We start from the raw sequence: 23,513 nt of genomic DNA, 5'->3' as shown, positions 1-23,513 counted from the left end.
ATTTTGCCTTCCAAATGAATAAGATGTGTGTCATTTTTGCGTGAGACACTTGGCTGTCCTCTGACCACATGTGTGCTCTGGCATGTTCATGCACTGCATGACATGAAACTGTTTACATGAAATCTTTTAAAAATTATGAAAAAATATAGCTCTCATTCCAAAGGAAATAAGGATTACTGTAATCCAACTTGGAGTGACTGGGCTCAATAACATGATATAGGCTAGGTTATCGGGAATGAATACTGGGTTCCACTGTAGGAGAGGTTATGTGAATTGTTAGTGTTGGAAAAAGAGAAAGCCATAAAACAGGGCATTTTCCAAATATCCTGGTGGAAAAATCAGGCAGACAGGCCACAGCAGCAGAACACAGAATCTCTCCCTGCTTCTCTGTCTCTCTGTCTCTGTCTCTGTCTCTCTCTCTGTCTCTCTGTCTCTCTGTCTCTCTCTCTCTCTCTCTCTCTCTCTCTCTCTCTCTCTCTCTCTTTAGGATTTCCCCCTGTATTCCTGACTGTCCTACAACTTACTCTGTGGACCATGCTGGCCTCAAAACCATTGGGATCTGACTGCCTCTGCTGCCATAGAGTGGGATTAAAGGCATGGCCACCATCTAGCCACTCAAAATCTCTTCTACAGATTTCAGATCTTTCAAAAGTCTTAAGCTTGAGGGTGGGTGGAAGCTAGCTGTGTGAAAATGTAACCATACATGTCAGAAGTTGTTCTGACTGTCACAAGGATGTTAGGTGACATACAGGCATTGGTAGCAAATAGCTACTGAGGGGACAGGAGAGAATTAATGTTTGTTATGGCTCTTGAAACACAGAGTTCTATCCCTCCACAGTCTCCCTGCAGGATCTTCACAGGGGTAGCTTCAACAGGGAACCACAAGTCAAACTCTGTTTGGGATGGAGTCAAGTGCTCTTCTCAAACACAGAAATACAAATGTAAAAGGATTTCAAGCAACCAGCAAGGTGCTTACAACATGGTAGATCTCATCTAGTTACTCAGTTGAACTCCAGAAGGTGAGAAAGTTAGCTTTGGGAACATACAGAGCCATTCACTGTCAATGTCTGTTCCCTTCCTTTTCAGAGAGTAGGCCATAGGACACCCTGTGAGACACTTCAATGAGAGTTATTTCATGCCAAATGGTAGCCAACTCTGTTCGGCAATGAATGCCCCTTTCCATGACCCTACCTACCTTAATAGAACTCTTAAAGGGACAGAATGGCCAGTACCATGTTCTGCTCACTATTTTTATATGCGAAAGTAAAATAGTAATGTCTCATGTGGGTTTTATATGTTCTGAAGTTGTCTAGTGTCCATGGCATTCTCAGTGTCTGGCTACCAGTTCCCAGTACTGGTTTTCTGATCTCTTCTGACGTGTAGAGACTGTTCCTGTGATTAGTGCGGGACCCCAGGCCTGAATGCTGAGCTTATGGTGGCCTCATGAGAACTAGTGCTATCTTTAAGACTGGTAACGGCCAAAACAAAAGCAAACAAAACAAACAAACAAAAAACGCTGGATGTGGTAGCACATGCCTTTAATCCCAGCACTCGGGATGCAGAGGCAGGTGGATTTCTGAGTTCAAGGCCAGCCTGGTCTACAAAATGAGATCCAGGACAGCCAGGGCTACACAGAGAAACCCTGTCTCAAAAAACCAAACCAAACCAAACAAAAAACAAAAACAAAACAAAACAAAACAAAACAAAAAAGACTGGTAACAGCCTTCTCTCCTCTCTGACAGGAAGTCAGAAAATCTTCTGACCAGAAATGGAGTTAATGAAGTACTAGGCAGGATTATTCATGTTTTTATGGTTTAGCAATTAAGAAGCAGAAGCTGAAATCTAGAACTTGGAATCTGAAGACATGTAACATTCTCTGTAAATGAGGTTAAAAGTATCTGCCCTACGAATTTCTTGAGTATTTGGTGCCCGTGAGTAAATAGCTCAAAGTCTCCTTCACAGCAATGCTCCAGGAAGCTGAGCAAACATTAGTGCTATTTTACCTAGGAAGAAATCTAGTTGTGAGAGGCTCTGTGGATCTAAGGCTTGGATCTGTAGCCAGTGCTTTTTTAGGTGTCTCTAGACATCCCTCAGGAAGTTGTGGTCTCAGTCATCATGTGTGGCTGCATTCTAGCTCAGTCCATCTTGTTGTGTTTAAGGTAGTTGAGGTTTAGGGACCAAACAGTATGGCTCTGAGCAGAAACAGTACTGTGTCCATCAGAGGGCAAGTGCGTCTTTGCCATTAGAAGACTGACCTTGACTTAGAGTTCTTTTTTTGTTTTGTTTGTTTGGTTTGGTTTTTTTGAGGCAGGGTTTCTTTGTATAGCTCTGGCTGTCCTGGAACTCACTTTGTAGACCAAGCTGGCTTCGAACTCAGAAATCCACCTGCCTTTGCCTCAAGCGCTGCGATTAAAGGCATTTGCCACCACGCCCGGTGACTTAGAGTTCTTAGAGCACACAGTCTAATGTCTGCCCCCAGTTTTCTCTGTTTGCTGCCTTATTTGTGTCCTGGCTAGAAGTCATTTGGATGGCTCTATGTGAGGAAGGACCAGGAAAGAAGAGTGTATTTTGGAGGACAGGGTATCCTAGCAGAGAGGCCTGTGGGATTCATACAACCAGGGTGAAGACTTGATCAGACATAGTGTGCTGATGCCACAGCTAACCAGAGTGTCTTTTCACTGTCCTTCAGGTCAGTACCATGAATCAGATTCAAGTCTTCATTTCAGGCCTCATACTGCTTCTCCCAGGTAAGTGAGTCAATGGGCTGGAGATGCTGAGAAGGCTAGAAGTGGCAGGAGAGATGACAAGCCTCTGGCTTGTTTGATCATGGATTATGTAGTGAGCATAGATTGTAGATCCAAAGAACTCCCTTAACATGTATGAATTTCAAAACTGATGGCTAAATAAACATGATCCACAAGAACATGTATGGCAAGGGGTGCATGCATGTAATGGACAAGCACGCATGAGTACGCATGCATGCATGTATTCAAGAATTATTATGGAGTACACATGACTGCATGTGATTGTCAAAGGTTAATGAAAAATCACCATGTTTTCAAGTAAGATGGCTAGTCAAAGTCAGCCTTCATCACATCTCTCTGTGCCTTTTTATTTACTTATACAATTATGCATAAAAATATTCTAATTCAAAACATTTCATTAACAGGGCAAAAGAAGGAAGAATATAATTGCCTTTGACATGGGGGCTATGTTAGTCCAGGTTAGCCTCAGACTCCATAGGTAGCTGAGGATCACTTCAAACTTTTGGTTCCCCCTGCCTCTAACTCCCAAGAGCTTAGATAACTCATGCAAAAAACAATATATTTTATGACTTAATTAAAATAGAATGTATTTGATTCTATGAAAGGTATTTGGTAAAATCAAGTAATGAGTGTCCCAATAAGAAATATACTCGTTTTACACTACAAGGAAAGTACTTTCTCAGATCATGTAAAAGCTCAGAGCCTAGGCCTCCATATGGATGATTAATGAGTCTCATAGTTCATTGTTTTGTAATTTTGTTGCTTATTTGTTTTTTCCTGTGCTGGGACTCTAACACAGGAGCCAGCCTAGGCTAGCCAAGCATTGTATCATTGAGCTACATCATAGGCCCATAGAACTGCTTTATAGGCCACCTTGGAAGCTATTGGAATTAGGAATTTTATTCCATCGTTTCCATAAGAATTACAATTAATTATTTCAGTTTTCAAAACTGTACCATTAAGTGATTGGTTGCATATTCTGTAACTATGTTGCCTTTCTTTACATGTGGGTCTTGTTCGATTTCTGGGGATGTCACCAACATGTAAGAAGGGATCACCACTTAGGGGGAATAATTTGTTTTATTTTTATTTATTTATTTTTGCAAAGGGCTAATCATGAGGTCCAGAACAAGCCTCAGCCCTTCCTTATAATGTCCTAAAATCCTTTCTGTTAATTCACTTTGAAGTTATTAAAGTTCTGTTATGAAGCCATCAATGCTATATAAACAAGGCAGCGGGGTCAGTGATTTTGTAGTGTTTAGTACTGTGGGGGAGGAGAGGGGATGGTTTGAGTCAGGGTCTTCAAAGCTTAGGCCTGTCTTGAACTCAGTGGTTAGGTGGAACTCACCCTGGAATTCCCATCTTCTGCCTCCACCTCCCAGGTTCTGAGAATACAAGAGAGTTCTGGGTACACAAGCATTACTCATGTACCCAGCTTCTGAAATAAAGAGATTTAAATGTATAAAAATGAAACATTTGAGCTGCTCTCTGTGGCCCATGCTTATCACCCAGCCCTCAGGAGTCAGGTGGGAGGATTTTGATCTTAAACCAAATGAGGTGTTTGGCAAGACCCCGTGTCCAAAAGAAATACACACACTGAAGAACAAAAAGATGAAAGGAAGCAGGGTGAATATTAATTATCCCACAGAATACGTTGTTTTGTTTACAGATAATCTATCAAGTAATCATACCAACGAAGACTATACCAATAGAAAAAAAAATGTTTAGAGACTTCAAAGTCAAGCCATAAAAATGGGTCTTTAACATAGGATATGGGAGGCAGCAGGAGATCTGGGAGTTTGAAGGTCAGCCTGATTTCTGCTGCAAGTTCCAGGCCAGCCAAGGCTACAAAGTGAGGCCCTGGCTGAAAAGACAAAATAAGAACAAAACTTGTGATTACAAAAGAATTACAAAAGTTGTAATTCTCTGTATGCCCCCAACAAACACAAAGGTATACACACACACACACACACACACACACACAGGAAAACAAACATGCACACGCACATCAGAACACATGCACACATGCACACACACAAAGAACCACCAATGATCAGCAAGGGCTGAAGCTGTCCAGCACTTCTCTTTCATAAGTTAAGTTCCGCTTGAGTCTCCCAGCCCAGACTTTTTCTGAAATGAATTAAAAACAAAAGTTAGGGGGAAATGTCAAATATTAACTGTTCCTTTCCTTTCCTTTTTAAAATCACAGGTGCCGTGGAGTCTCATACAGCAGTGCAGGGGCTGGCGGGTCACCCTGTCACACTTCCATGTATTTATTCGACACACCTTGGTGGAATCGTTCCTATGTGTTGGGGCCTAGGGGAATGCCGCCATTCTTATTGTATACGGTCACTTATCTGGACCAATGGATATACGGTCACACATCAGAGGAACAGTCGATACCAGCTAAAGGGGAATATTTCAGAAGGAAATGTGTCCTTGACCATAGAGAACACTGTTGTGGGTGATGGTGGTCCCTATTGCTGTGTAGTGGAGATACCTGGAGCGTTCCATTTTGTGGACTATATGTTGGAAGTTAAACCAGGTAGGTTTTCTTTGTTTATTTCTGGCAAGTGAAGTGAGTCCTCTAGTCTGTAATTACACCTGAGGACATTAAAACACCCGTTCTCAACTGTGTAAAACTGTCACCTTGAAGCAGGCAATGCAGTGTGCGGCTGTGCAGATGAGCTGCCTTCAACAGTGGTCAGCTGACCTTCTGAGCACAGGGCACAGGTAAAAGTGTGAGGTTCTACACTCTTCCCTGCCCTGCCTTAGGGTCTTGTTTTGTTTTAAAGATTTATTTATTTATTTTGTGTATATGAGTACACTGTAGCTGTACAGATGGTTGTGAGCCTTCATGTGGTTGTTGGGAATTGAATTTAGGACTTCTGCTTGCTCCAGTCAGCCCTGCTCGCTTGGTCCCTGCTTGCTCTAGTCCAAAGATTTATTTATTATTATACGTAAGTACACTGTAGCTGTCTTTAGACACACAAGAAGGTGTCAGCTGTCATTACAGGTGGTTGTGAGCCACCATGTGGTTGCTGGGTTTTGTACTTAGGACCGTTGGAAAAGCAGTCCGTGCTCTTACTGCTGAGCCATCTCACCAGTCTCTGCTTTAGGTTTCTGAAGTAGGTCTCACATCATATCACAAAGCTGTTATTAGAGAAATGGAAATATCCTGACAGAGCAGTGTTTCCTTCCAACTCCTGCTCACTGGCCACTAATCAGTGTATTAGCAAATGGACAGCAGTGGTGAGCCTATAAAAGACCATGACACACAATTTCCTCCGATGAACTTTATTAGAACCAGGAAGCCTCAAGGGCACGATCAGAGCCAGAGTTGGGAGGGAGAACATTTGACAGAAACAACACACCTACACTCACTGTATGAGTTCATATCTTGTCAGGATATGAAGAGGCTGAGAGGGAAGGGGAGGCTTCTCTGGAAAACCTGGAGAGGAACTTCATTAAGAGCAAGAATGAGAGCATGCTAGGGGAGGAAGAGAGAGAGATGAAAGGCAGAGCAGTCAGAGCATCCTCTTCAGACAACAGCCTTCAAAATGATCTTAGCAGTCCTCCTGAGGATCTGAGCCCAATCCCCAGAGCACAGGGCAAGTCTGACTTTTATAACCTTTTAGTCATGGAAGTGAGCATCCTGTCGTATGATTTAGTTCACCATAGCACAAGTGACAGAGTACAGAGCAGCCAGGTTTTGGTTAGATCCATAAATCGGGGGGCTGCTGTTAGGACACAGAGCAGAGAGATTAACTGTGTCTCAGAGAGCAGCAGGGAGGTGTGGCTGGATCTTTTCAGATTGGGATCTGGTCTGAAGGGCAAGCCCATGCTCCAACAGTAAGAAGGTCATGAAAGCCCTGAATCTGGACTTATTACATTATTATGTCCCCCCCCCCTTTTGTTTTTTTGTTATTTGAGACAGGGTTTCTCTGTGTAGCCCAGGATCTTGATCTGTAGACCAGGCTAGTCTCAAACACACAGAGATCTGCCTGCCTGTGCCTCTTGAATGCTGGGATTAAAGGCAGATGCCACCACCTCCTGGCTTTATGTTGTTCTTCCTGTTGTAGATATCCTTATTTTCTTGCCCTGATTCAAAGAGTGGGTTTTAAGGACTTCCTGGATTCTGGTACTGTCCCTCTTCTCCTTTTACTTAGGGTTTACACTGAAAATAGGAATCAGTACTAACCTCTATCTATAATTTTTACATTAAGAAGATTATTCTGTAGCTTCTGCTTCTAGTTTTATTATTCATGCATCTATATGTCTTTTGTGTTTAACTTTTAAAACTGTATTTATTATTGTGTGTGTATGTTCATATGGTATGAAGCAGGTATGCATACCGTGATGAATTTGTCAGAGGACAAGCTTGTGGGGAGAGTACCTCTTTATACCTGTGAGTTCTCGGCATGTAAGTTGAGTGGCCAGGCTTGCAAGTGAAGTGCCTCTACCTACAGATCACTTTTTTTGACTGCCTAGCAGTATTGCCTTGGACACTACTTAGGGAAGCTAGAAGTAGCGGGTCATGGAGTATGCAGTGAATGACATATGAGGCAGCATTGGGGACAAGGCAAGAAAGTTCTGAGCATCACTTCATAGCTGTGAAACGATATTACTTACCTGACTGAAGTTCAGTGACTCTGGACCCTAACCCACATAAGAATAAACTCATATTCATCACACATAGACATATTACAAACAAACACATAGACTTTAAATCTCTAAAATAGAATGTTATAGGGGATGTAGAAATTTGTCTAGCATCCCTGAAGCCTTAGGTTCTGTAGCTGGAACTCCAAACAAAACTGAGGGGCTGAGCTTGGGAATTGTAAACAAAATTATAGAAAAATATTGTAGCTTGGAAAGGTACTTGTCTAACACATTCTCGCATCACTCACTGGCATTAGAGAGCCAGCATCAAAAGGGGAATGGGCCCGACATCATAGTATTAAATTATCAATTTCAGTTAATCAATTGAAGCTTTTATAAACCCTAGAAACTCACTAACACGCCAGTGTTTACAAAGCCACTGTTGACCGCCCACCCAGGGTGTCCATTAGCAAGCCAGCAGCTGTTTCATCTTAGCAACCTGGTCCACATTTTCTCAGGGTTTAAGCACACTGAGCCTCCTCTTCCGCTGTCCCAGGACCCCCATCAGCTCCCTTGCACTTTCCCATCCACCTGGGAGATAAAACGCCCCAGAGCAAGGAAGAAAATCTCCTGTGTTGGCTGCTTTGTCCCTGAGTTTTGCTCTCACAGTGATCTTCTGACGTGATTTTCTGCAGGCCTCCTTTTACTCCTCTTTAAAAATGTATACTGTCCAGGGAGGGTTTGTATTATGCTCAAGCCTCCACCCATACTATAGATTGGGTCAGGCAACACAATCTAGTAGCCTAGGGCCGGACCAGGCTATTAACAGACCTGTGAATAGATGTATAACAACACAGCCAAGCCCACTACTGGCTAGGTTGTCAGCGGTGATTTCCAAACCTTTAAACAGAAGTGCTTGCTCCTCAGCTATTTTTAGGTTTCTGAGCCACAGCCACTTACTATCTGATTTTCTCTAGAGACGCTCCTGAGTGAGAGGCTGCGTGGGTAAGGGAGCCCACTGCTAAGCTTGCTGACCTAAGTTCAATCCCTGGGCCCACCTGTTGGGATGAGAGAATAGATTCTGAAAATCCACATACCTGACATCACACAAAGACACAAATACAGGAATAAATAAATGCATTGAATTTAAGGGGAAGGCTCTATGCCTGCTACTTCCCTATACACAGTAGAAACACGACATTTATTCTTTATTTTAAGGTAAAAACACACTGGATTAAGGGATGTCAGTGTATCTCCCAAAAAGTAACTGTTGTTTGTTCCTGAGGTTTTAGCTCTTAGGTTGGGCAGTGAGGACAGGCAGGTTACTTAGAGACCACAGGTCTGCTGACACAAAGGAGCCTGAGTGCTTCACTGGCTGTTTCCTTTCAGCACCATTTTGCCTCTGCTCTATCTTGGAACTCTGCACACTGAGACCATCAGTAGCTATCTGCATGCTACTGGCAAGTCTGATGCTGTTGGTTTGTAAGTTGCAGGCTGAACATGCCTAATCCAAAACCTCCAGTGTGCAGTGCTCCCAAACCTTGTGAGAATGGACTTGACAAGAGATATTTAACCTGCTTCCCTTAGATTGCAAGAAAAAATAGAACACAGTGCCCACGTTCTATCAAATGTGCAAATCTCCATTGTGTTAGGCCTTGTGTGGGATCTACATGCTAAGAGGCAGGGCTGCATGGTGTGTCCTCTGAGGACTGACTGAAATGAGCATGCTGGGCCTGGAAACTATGGGTGAAGTCAGTCACCACTGAGGGGAATCCCAGCCCCTATACCTCCTCAGTCTCACAGATGCTTAGAGAGATCTGAGGAGCTGACACCTGTCAATCATAAAGTGTTTCCATGGAAACCTGGGCCCTGTTCTCATCCATGCTGTCAGTGCAGCTGCCTCCTATGGGTGAGCCTCTCTCCACTGCCACACCCTGCCACATCCTAGTCGATAAGAACTTCAGGAGCAGAGCCTCTGCCTGGACACAGCCTCTCCCTGGTGCTACAGCTGAAGCTCTTGTCACTTCTTGCTTGACTGATTATTGCTTTCCTCTTAATTTCCAAATCTAGAAATTTCCACGAGTCCACCAACAAGGCCCACAGCTACAGGAAGACCCACAACTATTTCAACAAGATCCACACATGTACCAACATCAACCAGAGTCTCTACCTCTACTTCTCCAACACCAGCACACACAGAGACCTACAAACCAGGTAAAACCCAATGTGTATCAGGGCCCAGAGTCCTTCTTATGAAGGACAGTAGGACACACAGATACTGAGTCAAGGAATAAGCTTACAATCGGTGAAGAGTTTTGAACTGGGTCCCAAACAACAGCTTCGAGAGGCCTGTGATTTTCCAGGCTCAAGCTGCATTCACCCTCTGGTTTAACAGCTTGAAGACCTGTCTCTCTTTATTAGATTCCCAGGGAATTCACTAGTAGCCAAATGTAGGTGGATCATAGACCTAGGGCAGCTGATGAGGATGGTGGGAATCTGGTCCAGCTGGGCAGGCCTCTCTGAAGAAGAAACAGGGAATGACTGAGAACGAGGGTCACTGTGGATCCTTTGTTGTCCATTTTGAAATTGTCCCACCCAGCTGAGGCTGTAGTTCAGTGATGCTAATGGTTAGTGTTTCCTGAGCACTGGGCACAATACTGCATGCTGTATGACACAGTGTATCGTCAGAAAACTGTCTGATATAGCTGTGGTCTGTCCCTATTGTATAGTGACAGAAACTGACACAGCATCAGAAAGTTGGTGGAGGTTATGAATAAGAAAGTGGCTGAGACTCTATACCTGTTCACTTGAGTTGGAAACTGATTCTTCTAGCTCCAGGGTCAGGCCTCTTGTGGACAGAGATTATTTGGAGAGTTTGTTCTGTTTTCACATAACTGACAGGAAAAGCCTTCAGAACACCCCACTTTAATAAGAGGCAGTGGGATGTCTCGTAAGGTTTGGCTATAGGCATCTTTTCATTCATTCATGCAGCATGAAAAGTGCAAAATATACCCTTGGCATGAAAAAAAAAACCTCACATTGAATTTGAAGGTTTTAGGAAACCATTTAACCTGCTCATGCTTTTGAGTGAGGCTATGTAGTTCATATTTCAAATTGCCTACAGGTTAGAGTTCAGATTCAATATTGATGGGTAGTAACGTGATTTCAGAATGGGGAAATCTTATCATCCTGGAGGCAAGGTTAGGGCAAACCTTCTACATCTAGGAGTGAAACAATCACTGTTGGAGAGGTTCTCAAAGCTTCCTAAACCCCATGCTGTGAGGTATGTCTCCATTCTGACAAGCAGCAGAAGCCTCAGAGCTGTTTTTGATAGAGGAGACTCATGCCAGGTATTGCTTTCCCTCCCCTCTCTTGGCCTGCAGATACATTCAAGCAGCAGAGTCCTGAAGGACTGGGTGACAGGCTGAGCTTGCAGAGGCCTCTAGGCTTTACCTAGGATTTTAGAGAACAGGATTTGTGAGAAAACCCACTTTGTTCCAGGCAGCTGCACACGCTAAGGACTATGAGACTCTCAGGATGGACAGAACTTTTCAGTTCTTAGCTTTTGGTGCTTTGGAGGATGAGCCCATGGGCTGAGTTTGGAGAACATGGATAAGTTACTGACTTCATTGAAACCTGAGATTTAGAAGAGAAGTGTTGGCTCATCTGTCCATAGGGCCTCTTGGGAGTGGTGTTAGTGTAATCTTATTTGTTGTATTGTTAGCTTCCTAAAGAATTGCTGTTGTGGGTTGAATTTTACAGCCCGGAGAGAAGACAGCCAGGTTACTGTAAGAAAAGGACACACATCTTCACACCCACTTCTTGTGCTCATCCTGGCTGCCCTAAATTCTGTTCATTGAATATAAGATGTGACAGTGTAAATCCAGTGGAGAAAAGTGACCCAGGCTCGGGAAACAAGTTAAGGTCATGATGCTTTTTGCCAAGAAGTAAATGGCCATCTAACATCTGTGTGACCATCTAACATCTGTGTTGGCCCGTTTTTAATTCAGAAGGACAGCCACATCCTTTTTGATGCTTGAGTGTTAGGGTTAAACAAGAGAAGAGTGCAAAACAGGGGGGCATTGCTCAAATGTGAGCATCAGGTTGTAGTAAGGTAGGGCATCCAGGAAGACCACTGAGGGGTCCTGAGGAAGCTCAGGGTTAGGAGCTCCTGTGTGGCCTCAATCAACTTTCTCTAAGACCCTTTGTTGTTCTGAGAAGGGAAGCGTTTATTGGACTCACAGAGAGGCAAGTGCTCAGCTCTTCATGTGAATTGTGCCATTGTTGAGGAATGTGTAGGGACTCCAGGAAGAGAAAGGGAAATACAGGCTGCATTGGAGAGTTCCACGTGGGAACCTTTGGAACTCTCTCTCCAAAGCCTTGGAGAAATGGAAGATGAATTAGATAACTGGAAATTATTCTTAGTAAAGGAAAGAGAGGAGGATGGGAGAGCTGGCTTCAGTCAGTCACTCACTCACCCAACCACATTCAGCAAAGACTTGTTTTGTTTTTAAAGAGAGAGGGATAAAGGAGAATTCCAGAAAAGGCAGGCTGCAGGACAGGAATCATCACCAGAGTGAAATGGCTCCCTTGAGTAGGACTCTGAGATAGAACAGTTTGTTTACTCCACATTGTGCATTGAGCACGTCTCCCTGCAAAGAAGTGGGAATAATCTTGACCTGGAGGAAGGCCTGTAATGAAGAAGGTAGAGAGAAACTTCCAGGCCCTTTCCTAGAGAATGAAATACTGCCTGTTTTAATCCTGATCTTAGCTGAGTTTCCTATTCTCTGTGTGCTAGTATTGACTGTATGCTCCAGAGAAACTCATGCATCTAGAATGGAAAGTGTGAAACAATTCTGAATACCAATAAAGTTTTCTAGAGTATTAGAACACAGATCTCACTTGCTCAGGATAGTGAAACAACTACAGTCAGGGGTCATCTTTGGATACATTTCTAAGAGGAGTCAGCAGATACAGAAGTGGGTAGGAAGGGAACCTTTCTGCTTAAGATGATTGGGGAGGCACTGTGTGTGTGTGGGGGGGTGTGATGGTAAGTTTTGGGTTACATTTTTTTCCCAATTTTCCTTGGTGGGGACCAACCTGCTTCCCAGCTGAAATAGTTCTTGTGTTGTTCTTGTTCCAGAGGCCACTACATTTTATCCAGATCAGACTACAGCTGAGGTGACAGAAACCTTACCCTCTACTCCTGCAGGTAACTATGGTAGCCTTCCTGAACCTCGTGCTAGGTCAAGATCTCGATAAAGCTGATGTTGAAAAGCACACAGCCTCTGAAACAAGACAGATCTGACTTTGTAAATGGTGGTAGGGTCAGAGGCACAGCTCCATGCTACTCCACACAGCAGCCTGAAGTGGTAGCTTCTCCACATGTACCTCCATTCATGCAGAACTAAGCTGTATGGCTTCTCCATGGGAAAATCATGTCAGGGAGATTCGACATGATGGAGTGTTAAAGGCTTATGAATGTGTATTTAACACAGATCCCAAACACGGGGATCATAAGAGAGATGCTTAGGAAAGGATATTGACACACTGAGGCATGAGTAAAGGCTTCTCTATTAATTTCACATTAGTGTATACACCGAGATCATCCTTGATAGCTGTGCTTACCTGGAATCATATATACATAGTGATTATTTCATGGTAATTCATGCTGCTGCTAAATTGGGGGAAACTCTATAATTCTTTGGAGACACAAACCTTTTAATTTATCCACCAATACTACGTACATTTCTTTTAACAAGTTGTTGACATTTCTCATTAGAGATAGGATATTGTTAAAGTGAACTCCACAGTATTCACTCTCCTCACTGCTCCTTCATCACATAACAACAATAACATCACCTGTGTTTTCCAACACTGTTGAATATTCAAGCGTGCATTCTAAGTGCTTCTGTCAGGACCTTGAGGATGAAGGAAGGTCACTTTGTAATGCATGTGATCAGCATTGAATTCAAATTTTGTCTGATTCAACCTCACCCTACTGAGTCACTCACTCTGATGCCTGGAAGGGCTTACTTAAGGGCCTACGTGCCAAACAGAGCCTAGACTGTAGATATTGCCTAAACCTAGTCATTGCCTTTGGCTGCTTGGAAGGGCTCTGCCAATGAGTAAAATATAAATACTGGAAAGGTGGAGGGCTAGGAGTCATCCAAATGGCAAGGCCAGCTTTGGCGGTTGTTAGGGACTCCCACAGACCTGCAGTATTTCCACTCATTGTATGGGTGTTGGGGGCCGGGGGGAGATTGCCCACACAGTTGTCTGTCATTTGCAAAAACTGGAAATATGTAATCATCTGATAGTGGCTTCATCTGTAAATGCAGTTAAGGGGATTCTTGTTAGTATTTTATAACCCTTATATGTGTCAGACACTCAGTGGAAAGAGAATGCTGTATTTCATTCATAGACACACAGAAACAATGAAAACAATGTATTTCTTTTTACAAAATAGACATTTCAAAAACACTTTAAACATCTAAATGTTCCAAAGGCTCCTTCCTTATAATCTTAATCCTCAAACAGTGTAAGACACATTGGCCTTGTGGATATTATTTAAAGTTGTATTAAAAAAATGAAATCTAAAATTTTATGTTTGTAACTAATTTTTCCAGACTGGCATAACACTGTGACATCCTCAGATGACCCTTGGGATGATAACACTGTAAGTGCATGTCTACCTAATTTATTAGCCATGTTCCCTTCTATATCTTCCAGGAAGCACATTGTGTTTAAGAACTGTGTCTATAATATTAGTCTCCAGGAAGAAACAAGGTTGTTTTCAGTGTGTGTAAATAGCACAGGAGAAATGGGGTAGAGGTAAGAAGACAGGCAGATATGGAGTTGTGAAGAGTAACTATGGAGAGTAGCAGAGCCCTTGCTGGGTGTGTAGGTGTGTGTATGTGGTGGTGGTGGGGTGGTTTTCTTTCTTGTGAGTTCTTCTTGAAGCAGCAGAGGGGGTAGAGCCTTGTGGAGGGTAAGACTTTGTCTTACGAGATATTTAGGGTTGTTGTATAATAATAGTTTACTTACCTAGAGCTAAGTTACTCTGCTACTGTAGGTGGCCTGCCTTCTGTGTTCCTCTGAGGCCAGAAACTGAAGGTCAGATACAGTTAGAGGTGAATTATTTTTCCTTTTTATTATCATAAGATGATGCTTTTATGGAACACAGTACTGACTTTTAAAATAGGCAGAACTGAATACATGTTATATCAACCCACATTAAGCACACAGTCAGAACGTTGACTGAGTTGTACACACATGCCATCAACTTGAACAGCACAGATCACCTTTCCAACATTTTTGAAGACACTTCAAATTCCCATGTCTCCATGTTCCACTGCCCATTACTGCCTTAGCTCCTTGGATCTTGCTGCAAATTCTAGACTAGCCCCAGGCCAGTGAAGATGAAGGTCTAGGTTTAAGGTCTAGCTTATGTTTTCTGATCCTTGGTGCCCCCTTTGGTTTGCTATTTATTGATTGATTTGTCTATTTATTACTACTGCTATTCTATTTATTGTCTCCTTAGGAAGTAATCCCTCCACAGAAGCCACAGAAAAACCTGAATAAGGGCTTCTATGTTGGCATCTCCATTGCAGCCCTGCTGATATTGATGCTTCTGAGCACCATGGTTATCACCAGTAAGTAATTTCATGACTGTCCCCAAGGAAGAGGAGAGTCAGGGTTCTAAGTCCTTCTGAGAAGGACTTACAAGCAAGTGTACATGCCATAGGGGTTTGGAGATCACATGACTTCCATATGCCCAGATCCAAGACACACAGTAAGCCATCCATTCCTAAAGGGATGTGTTAGAACCTACAAAGGACTGCAGGTGGTACCTGGTGCATGCTCAGTGATCTTGAACCATTGATACCATGTCTCCAAAGATCCCTGGTCTGGAAAACTCTGATTTTTGTGGCAAACCTGGTTGTCAGGGGCAGTTCCGTGACAGGCTAGGTTATATAGGGAAGCACTATCTCAACAAACAAACAAAAATAATCAAGAATATGCCAATTCAGGATGTTTCCCTCTAATTATTTAGAACATGTTTATCTGAAAAGTTTATTTATGCTAGCTCTAGTGCCAAATGCTTTTTATCCTAGCATTCCAATTCTGTGGTTAGACACCATTTCCGTGGCTAAAAGGGAGAATTACATAGAAACTGAGTAAGATGCCACAAATGTGTTGACTTCCTCAGTCCAAAGTTGTTTATCCTTCCCTCAAAAATGTGTTCTCTTGCAGCCATTAGAAATATCTACAGCTCTTTGTTTCTTTCTGTGTCATTCTAGCAACTTAGGCTAGGTGGGTGAATATACCAAACAATGAATAAGGAAGCCCCTTCCTGTGCACCACAGGAAGGAATTACCCAAAGTTATCAGGGGATGGATCAACTAAAATCAGAAACAGTATCTTTGATTAGAAGAAAATATCATGAGTGTTCATGATTATAGTTCAACTTTCCTTTCAACCTCTCTCACCATCCTTCTCCCACCCCTTTAGGGTACGTGGTTATGAAAAGGAAGTCAGAATCTCTGAGGTAAGCTCACATGGATTGTGTTCATTCTTTTGGAACTCACTGTCTTAAGAATTCCTCCCTATGCTCTCTTTAGCCACTAAATCATTCTTTACTGATTGATTTGTTGATTGGTTGGTTGATTTGAGACAGGGTCTTACTATGTGGCACAGACTAGCCTGAAACTTTCTGTGTAGCCCAGGCCAGACTGGAACTCACAAACCTCCTGCCGCAGACTCTTTAGTTCTGGGATTACAGTTGTTATCCATAATGCTTGTCTCCCATTTTGTACCTTGGATCTAAAACTAGATTTCAGTGAGGTCCAACACACACACCGTGTTTTGTTTTGTTAGTTTTGTTTTGTTTTGTTCTGTTTTCTCTGTGAAACCATGGGTGTCTGTGTGTGTTTGGGTCTTGCACTGGGAGAGTACTAAGTTAAAGCACTGGCCCCCCAAGTACTAAGTTAAAGCACTGGGCCATCACCATCTGACGACATTTTCTTCCTACCATCACTTTGCAGAGATATTTTCTCCAATTGGTCTTTCCTAGCATTTATGTCAGAACAGGAACAGAAGATCCCTCAAGATTTGAATTAAGAATTCTAATCTCCTCTAGGCAGATACTGAAATGTAAATTTTGTATCATGAAGCTGAATGAGGATCCTTTGTTTTATCCATTCTTGTTGTATTCAATATTTTCCTTAAGTGAGTACATATCAGAGAGTATATAAACGAGTAGACAGGGACTTTTAGGTGCTGTCAGGCATGTAAGCTGGAGATGACAGGGCTGGGTGGTGGGCTCTTTGAGGGAGCCCAAGGAAAGCAAAAGATTTATAGGAAGGTAATTCCTGAGGCTATAAGGAGTGCTGCGGAACTGTGGTATTGCCAGTGTTTCCACAGCTCCACACCAGGCCCCTTCACTCACTACACTCGTGTCTGCCTTATAGGTTCTTCAATTTACTGTACTTGAGACGATCTTTCAGTCATCTCCAGTGTAAGTCCCCTGTGCATCCTCTGTGTCACATGGCTTCCCTCCTTGGTATAAAGCCATCTAGTTTCCTTCACTGGGTTATATATCTTTTGGTCAAAATCCATGTCCTTCAGGCTGCCATCCATAGCCTCACCTGTGTCTCTGTCAATCACAGAATACATCCATAGACTGTGTCTTGAACAGTGTGAGCCCGTCATGAGTGCCTCATAGAGTCAGCTCTTGTTAAGTTCCAGTCATACCTTCCCTTCACAGTATTAAACCTTCAAGATTGAACTACAATCAGTCTTGTCTTACAGATTAGAAAACTGGTTCACAAATAGGAAGGAGCATCTGAGGTCTCAACCTCAGGAGTCCATGCTTTGAAGTCTAAGTGCTAAATGAAATATAATATAAATCGAACTAATTGCTTCTTAAAATAGACAGGAAATATACCTTCTAGTTGAAAAAAAAAAACATCATTTTAGTTCATAATTTTTGTTCCTGTGTTGCTAAGCTATCTTTTAAAAATATTTAGTTTAAATGCATTATTTGTATATGTTAAAGAGAAAGACAGGCTAGTGATGGGCAGAGAGGTAGAGGTGGGGCAGGAAGAGGGACAGGGACAGGGGAAGAACAGGCATGGGGGTGTGCAGGGATACATGCATGGAGACCAGAGGAGGGTAGTGAACCTCCTTCCCTATCACTCTGTCCTTTGAGGCAGAGTCTCCATTGGACCTGCAGTTCACATTGAGTGCTCTGCCTGGCAGCCAGAAAGCCCTAGTGATCCTGCCTCCATTTCCCTCAGAGCTGCAGAAGACTTTCTACCTGTTATGGAGGGCCTTGCTTCTGACCTCTGCTTCTCCTATTTGTAGGAGTATGCTTAACTGCTGACTCACCTCTTCAGCCCCAAAGTTTATTTCTTTAGTCACTTAATTTAATAGAAAATATTGGAGAAAACACAACATAGAAAAAAAGAGAAGTTGGGTTAGGTTGCACATACCAATTATCTCAAAACTTGATAAGCCAAGGCATGAGGACTGATTGTAAAAGTTGTTGTTTTAATTTTTGGGTTTTTGCTTTTGTTTTTGTTTTTTGTTTTTTGTTTTTTTTCTAAACGTGTTGCATGTAACACCCTTCTGCCTTCACGGGAGCTTTTTTGGTGCTCCTGGCTGGGCTCCAAGATCAGCCGCCCCAGTCTCAGCTCCACTGATGGCCAATTTTTTTTCCCTCGGAGCTGTGATTGATTCCCACCCCTCATGGCTTAGCTTCACCAAACCACCAGCCTTTCCTGAGAATTCTGGGAGCTATTGTTCACACCCCACTGGCTAACTGCTCTGGCTGCCTGCTCTCTCCTTCTGCCCACCCTAGTGCCTCAGATGGAAAACACTAGTTTTATTATTTTAAAACTAGCCAGATAACTCAAAGGCTGGGCAAAGAATTTCCTGTCCTAATTTAATCAACTAACTCCCTCCATCTTCCTTGGCCCCCCCACTCATGGCGGAAGCTACAAATTCTAGGGGCCCCAAGACCTACATGTCTGCAGCTTCTTCCTTGCTCCAGGTTTTAACCTGGTCCAAAAACCTTTTCTCCTGCATCCCTTTTCTTCCTCCTGGAAAATGGAAGTCCCACCCTTTTCCTTTTACCCAGCAATTGGCTTCTGCCTCCCTTATTGACACAATCCAGAACCAATTAGGGAATCAACACCTCCCCCTACATCTCACCTTTTCTGAAAACAAAAACAAAAAACTCTTCTCCCAGATATAAGTTGAACAAAATCATAACAATTAAGTAAATGTAAAAAACTGTCCTTCTCGGGACAATATTGTCTGTAGATGACATGTGTAATTTCTGCCCAGTGGCTGCCTTGTCACAATAAGCAACTCCAACTCGAGGTAATGACGCTCAATATCTTCTTTGAACAGTGGAGCAGGTACTGTCAGAAGCAGATGTGTCTCATAGTCAAATGATTTTTAATAATGAAGTGGCCTTAGCTATTGTATTTTGTGGCCTTGAAGACTTTATATAAGATGTTCTGCACTGTTAAACCTTAACCAATCTCAACTATTTCTAATTAAAACATCTCAAAAACATCCTTTTTTAATTAGCTCAGAACCTTGTTTTGTTATCTGACCCTTAACTCATTACTTAATCATCATACCATTTTGTAATAGCACCTATTAGTAGGACTGGGTTCAAGACTCATATTCTTAGATGAGTTGCAAAGGTATAATGCCTATCTAAGAGTAACAATATTAATTTCAAAATTTGTATTTTCTCCTGCATCCCTTTCCTTCCTCCTGGGAACCATAAGTCCCACCTTTTCCCCTTCGACAGCAATTGGCTTCTGCCTTCTTTATTGATGCAGTCGTGAACCAGTTAGGGAATCGACACCTCTCCCTACATAAATGACATTTCTTTGTGTAGTTTCTTGGTTGTCCTCAAACTAGCTCTAGACCAGGCTGGTCTCAAACACAGAGAGATCTGTCTGCCTTTGCATTCAGGCTACTGGAATTAAAGGCATGGAGGACTATATGCTTTAGGCTAGCTAAGACTTCTAGAAACATAAATGAAGCCAGGTGGGGTGGCTTACTTACACCTATAAGTCCAACACTCAGTTGGTTGAGACAGGTGGATCTCTGTGAGTTTGAGGCCTACCTGTTCTATATAGGGAGTTACAAGATAGCTGGGGCAACCTAGAGAGATCCTGACCAAACCAAGTGAATGAATGAATGGATGGATGAATAATAAATAAATAATAAATAAATAAAGATAGATAGATAGATAGATAGATAGATAGATAGATAGATAGATAGATAGATAGATAAGCAAGCAAGAAACTCAGGAAGCCAAACTAAGCACTACCTAACACATTCAGGGGCTTCCTCAGTTGTATCACACTGACTCTTGAGTGTCTTGACCTTGCACTGTCTCCCTACATATGTGACAGTCCCAGGTAGAGTGAAGCTGGATTGCTCTTTTCCTTATTCTCACCACAGGTGTTCCTTATGTGGCCAACTAGACACCTTCATTTTGGGTCTACATATCAGTAGTAGAGAAGGCCACTGTGTACAAATCACAAAGCTCCATTATGTCACACATCATTGACAATTAAAGTTAGTCCCTTTTAAAATCTGATTTGCTTTTTCCATGAGTTCTATGAAGCTCAAATATCAGTCCACTGCGAGTACCCTGACTAACAGGGGTAGTGAATGACCTCCACGAGAACCACCTCCTGTAGCTGCAATGGGCCAGCAGTCCTCTTCCCAAATTGATTTTCTTCAGTTCAGTGTCTGATGTTTTTGTGCATGCAACGTATGTGAATATGTGTCATACAAGTGGACTTTGAGATTATGTAACACACACCAGCCCCTGTGAAAAGGCACTATGTAGCTGGCTTGGCGTGGTGGCACACGCCTTTGATCCCAGCACTCGTGAGGCAGAGGCAGGCGGATTTCTGAGTTTGAGGCCGGCCTGGTCTACAGAGTGAGTTCCAGGACTGCCAGGGCTACACAGAGAAACCCTGTCTCGAAAAACCAGAAAAGAAAGAAAAGGCGCTGTGTTGTGCTAGCACCTACTAGAACGACTAGGTTCAAGCCTCACACTCTTAGATGAGTTGCAAAGGTATAATTCCTATCTTAGAGTAACAGTATTAATTTCAAATTTTGTTATCATTATATAGATTTATATCAACATTTTTTTTCCTGCACCCCTGACCTTTCTCTTGGGACCCAGAAGTCCCACCATTTTCCCTCTATTCTACTCTTAATGTTAAGAGGATGTAGATTCTATGCAGGTTTCAAAACCTTTGCTTTAAAATAGAACTTCACACTAATTGTATGCATAGTGCCTTGGCTGAGGGCGGAGGCGATGTGTAATGGCACCTGTGGGGGTTGGAGAACAACATTGTGGAGTTGGTTCTTTCCTTGTACCCTCCCACGGTTCCAGGGTTATCACTCAGGTCACCGGGCCCTCCTAACCCTCTCTAAAGCATCGCAATCCAAAGTAAATACAGGACTTTTCATTTTAAATCCAGTTTCAAATGCACATCCTAATTGGGTACCTGCTTTGATGCTAGTTATGTCTTCATACAACTTTCCTTCTATTACGTAAGTAATGTAGAAGATTTGAATATGAGCTGCTCTTTAAAAACAAAAAATAATTCTTAGTCTGATGATAATCACATTTCTATGACTTAATACTGAGGGCCTGTGTGGAACTATTCACTGTTGCAGTTTTTGTGCATGGAGCTTCTGGAGTCCTGAGTATGTATCACAAATGTTCCACTCAGACTCTAAAGATGGCCTCTTATTCTTTCAACATCTCTCTTTTTCTCTCTCTCTCTGCAGCTTCGTTGCCTTCCCTATCTCTAAGATTGGAGCTTCCCCCAAAAAAGTGGTCGAACGGACCAGATGTGAAGACCAGGTCTACATTATTGAAGACACTCCTTACCCCGAAGAAGAGTCCTAGTGGCCCTCTGAGGCACCTTCTGCCTGAGATTAAAGAGACTGTCAGTGATATCACAGCGTCCAGAGCAATTTTCTGTGTTGGTTCTTCCAGCTGTAGTGGAGAGGGTAACCCTCTACTGTGTACACTCAACTCAAGTTTAACATCATCCTAATTCTTGTATCAGCACCGCCTCAGTGTCTCCATTCACTGCAGCGATTTTCTCAAATGTGAACATTTCAGAGGGTTGATTTTTTTTCTGAGTCAACACAATTACTGATAATACAGAAATAGTCTTGGTTATTTAAACCATTAAGAGAGAAATAATATTTAAAAGTTTAAAAAAATGTGTGGGTGGGAGGGAAGTTCTGAATTCAGAAGAATTTCATAATCATGTTTTATCTATTTTATCATACTTTGAAATGTCACTTCCCCCATCTTGCCCAAAGGGCTTCAATAATGAGAGCATGGAGGTTTTAAGGAAATCTAATGTCGCTTTTAGAGGTGGCAAATTTCTCATACTTCTGGAAATAAGATCATTTATTATGCCGTTGGTCTTAGGATAAGGGTGGGTGTTCATTATTAGGAGAGGTTATCATGGTGACTATGGACCAGGCACACATCAGGGGAAGAAAATAATGGATCAAGGGATTCAGTTCATTGGTGCTATTTCTACTCCACTTCTGTCTTGGTGCTTACTGTTCCTAAACTTACCCACTGAGCTCTGAATTAGGTGCTAGGAGGAGATAGTGAAGAAATGAAAGGGGAAGGAAAGGCAAGAGAGAAGGGCACAGGCTCTCTGCTGAGAGAAGCCTTATGGCAGGTGTGACAGTATTTGGGACTATCTACTTTTCATAATGAAGCAATTTGTCACAATCAATAAAATATTTGGTTTTGCTAAGAACTAACAAAAGTTGTTGCAGTTTGGTTGTTGAAAAGAGCAGATTGGCTAGAGTTTGTTAATGTCTATATCAGTCTGCATGATTCTTGACACCGGATCAGAGACATTCAACCCATAGCCAAGGAGAGCAGGGTGCTGGATCTTAGTACAGACTCCCAGTGCTGTACTATGGAGTTCTAGGAAATGAATGTGTGTCTGCTTCGGGTTTGTTTGGCTGTTTGGTTGATTGGTTGGGTGGTTGATTGGTGAGTAGGTTTTGGTTTGGTTTGGTTTGGTTTGGATTGGTTTTTAATATTTGCTTGTTTGTTTGTTTTTGTTTTTGAAAAGTCAGATAGTGAGTGGAAAGTTGCATTCTGTCTGGGTTTGCCAATGGAGCCTCCTTCATCTGCTGTAAAAATAATTATGCTTAAAGTACATTGTTTTATTTTTCTTAAATATGCAGCGATTATACATCAAAGAATGTTTTTAGCCATGACAGCCCTGATTTGTAGCTTCCCTAGAAATACTATGGATGGTGAAAGTACAGGAGTTATAGTCTACAGCTTGATTTTAAAAGAGGTTTTAAGAAGCTAAACCTATTGCATCTTAAGACCAGCCTCCATCTTAAAGAAAAAAAGCCTAGGAAAATGACCTACAGCTGAACTCATGCTACACCCAAGTGCCAGGAAGGACCCCATGTCCTTGGCCCATAACCCAGAGTTACTCCCTAGCTACTTCCTAGCAACAGTCAATCAAAGATTAGTCTGACTGTTTCAGATGTACTTTCCGACCATTTGTGATTGCCATGGTCTTGCTTCAGAGCATGCACCTGAGAGCTGACAGTACTCATTCTGTTAGATGCTCGTCAGACTAGACACCCCTCACTTGCTCCTATTCTACTGTAAAACTCTTTCCAAATGAGGGTTCAGAGTTGCTTCACCAAACCGTCCTATGCTTAGCAGTAAGGCCAAACTCCAGTGTAAAATAAAGAGACCCTAAGGGGATCGTATTGTTATTTGGCTCCTTGGTGGTCTTTTGAGGTTCATAAATGCTTCCAAGCACAATATTAGAAGTTAAACTTTTTCACATGTGTCTTATTCATTCTTCTTAATTTATCTTTGTGATTAGCTGGAGGGGAGTGTTGAAGTTGGGAAAATATCAAGGTCTCATCAAGTCCTATAGTTTGTCACTTTGGCCCTTCAGCTGAGTCATCTGGAGAGCTGAAAACTGTCCATGAGCCCACTAATTGCAGTCTCTGGTGTCCTAAGTGTTCAACTTCTCTGGATGATTTATGTGGTGGCTCAGACTAAAACCCACTGGCCTAAGG

General features: G+C 42.5%; 1 protein-coding gene across 5 annotated transcripts in view; it reads left to right on the top strand.

Annotated features, from left to right (window-relative positions):
• The window catches only part of Timd2 (T cell immunoglobulin and mucin domain containing 2), a 38,148-nt gene extending 14,880 nt beyond the window's left edge, over positions 1-23,268 (top strand). For 2 of the 5 annotated variants that reach the window (NM_134249.5, NM_001161355.1), the window contains exons 2-9: positions 2,690-2,747; positions 4,975-5,310; positions 9,438-9,581; positions 12,511-12,579; positions 13,997-14,046; positions 14,911-15,022; positions 15,882-15,918; positions 21,210-23,268. In NM_134249.5, coding sequence (NP_599010.4) covers positions 2,699-2,747; positions 4,975-5,310; positions 9,438-9,581; positions 12,511-12,579; positions 13,997-14,046; positions 14,911-15,022; positions 15,882-15,918; positions 21,210-21,330 — 918 coding nt within the window. In that variant the 5' untranslated portion in view covers positions 2,690-2,698 and the 3' untranslated portion in view covers positions 21,331-23,268. Of the gene's footprint in view, positions 1-1,870; positions 1,932-2,689; positions 2,748-4,974; positions 5,311-9,437; positions 9,582-12,510; positions 12,580-13,996; positions 14,047-14,910; positions 15,023-15,881; positions 15,919-21,209 lie in introns of those variants that run through there. The other 3 variants (XM_030245625.1, XM_030245624.1, NM_001161356.1) reach the window with 2 other exon arrangements.
• Positions 23,269-23,513: the final 245 nt, after the last annotated feature.

This window comes from Mus musculus, chromosome 11, assembly GCF_000001635.26.
Source record: "Mus musculus strain C57BL/6J chromosome 11, GRCm38.p6 C57BL/6J".
NCBI lineage: Eukaryota > Metazoa > Chordata > Mammalia > Rodentia > Muridae > Mus > Mus musculus.
The sequence above is the reverse complement of the archived record's forward strand: the minus strand, read 5'-3'. Positions and strand labels throughout refer to the sequence as shown.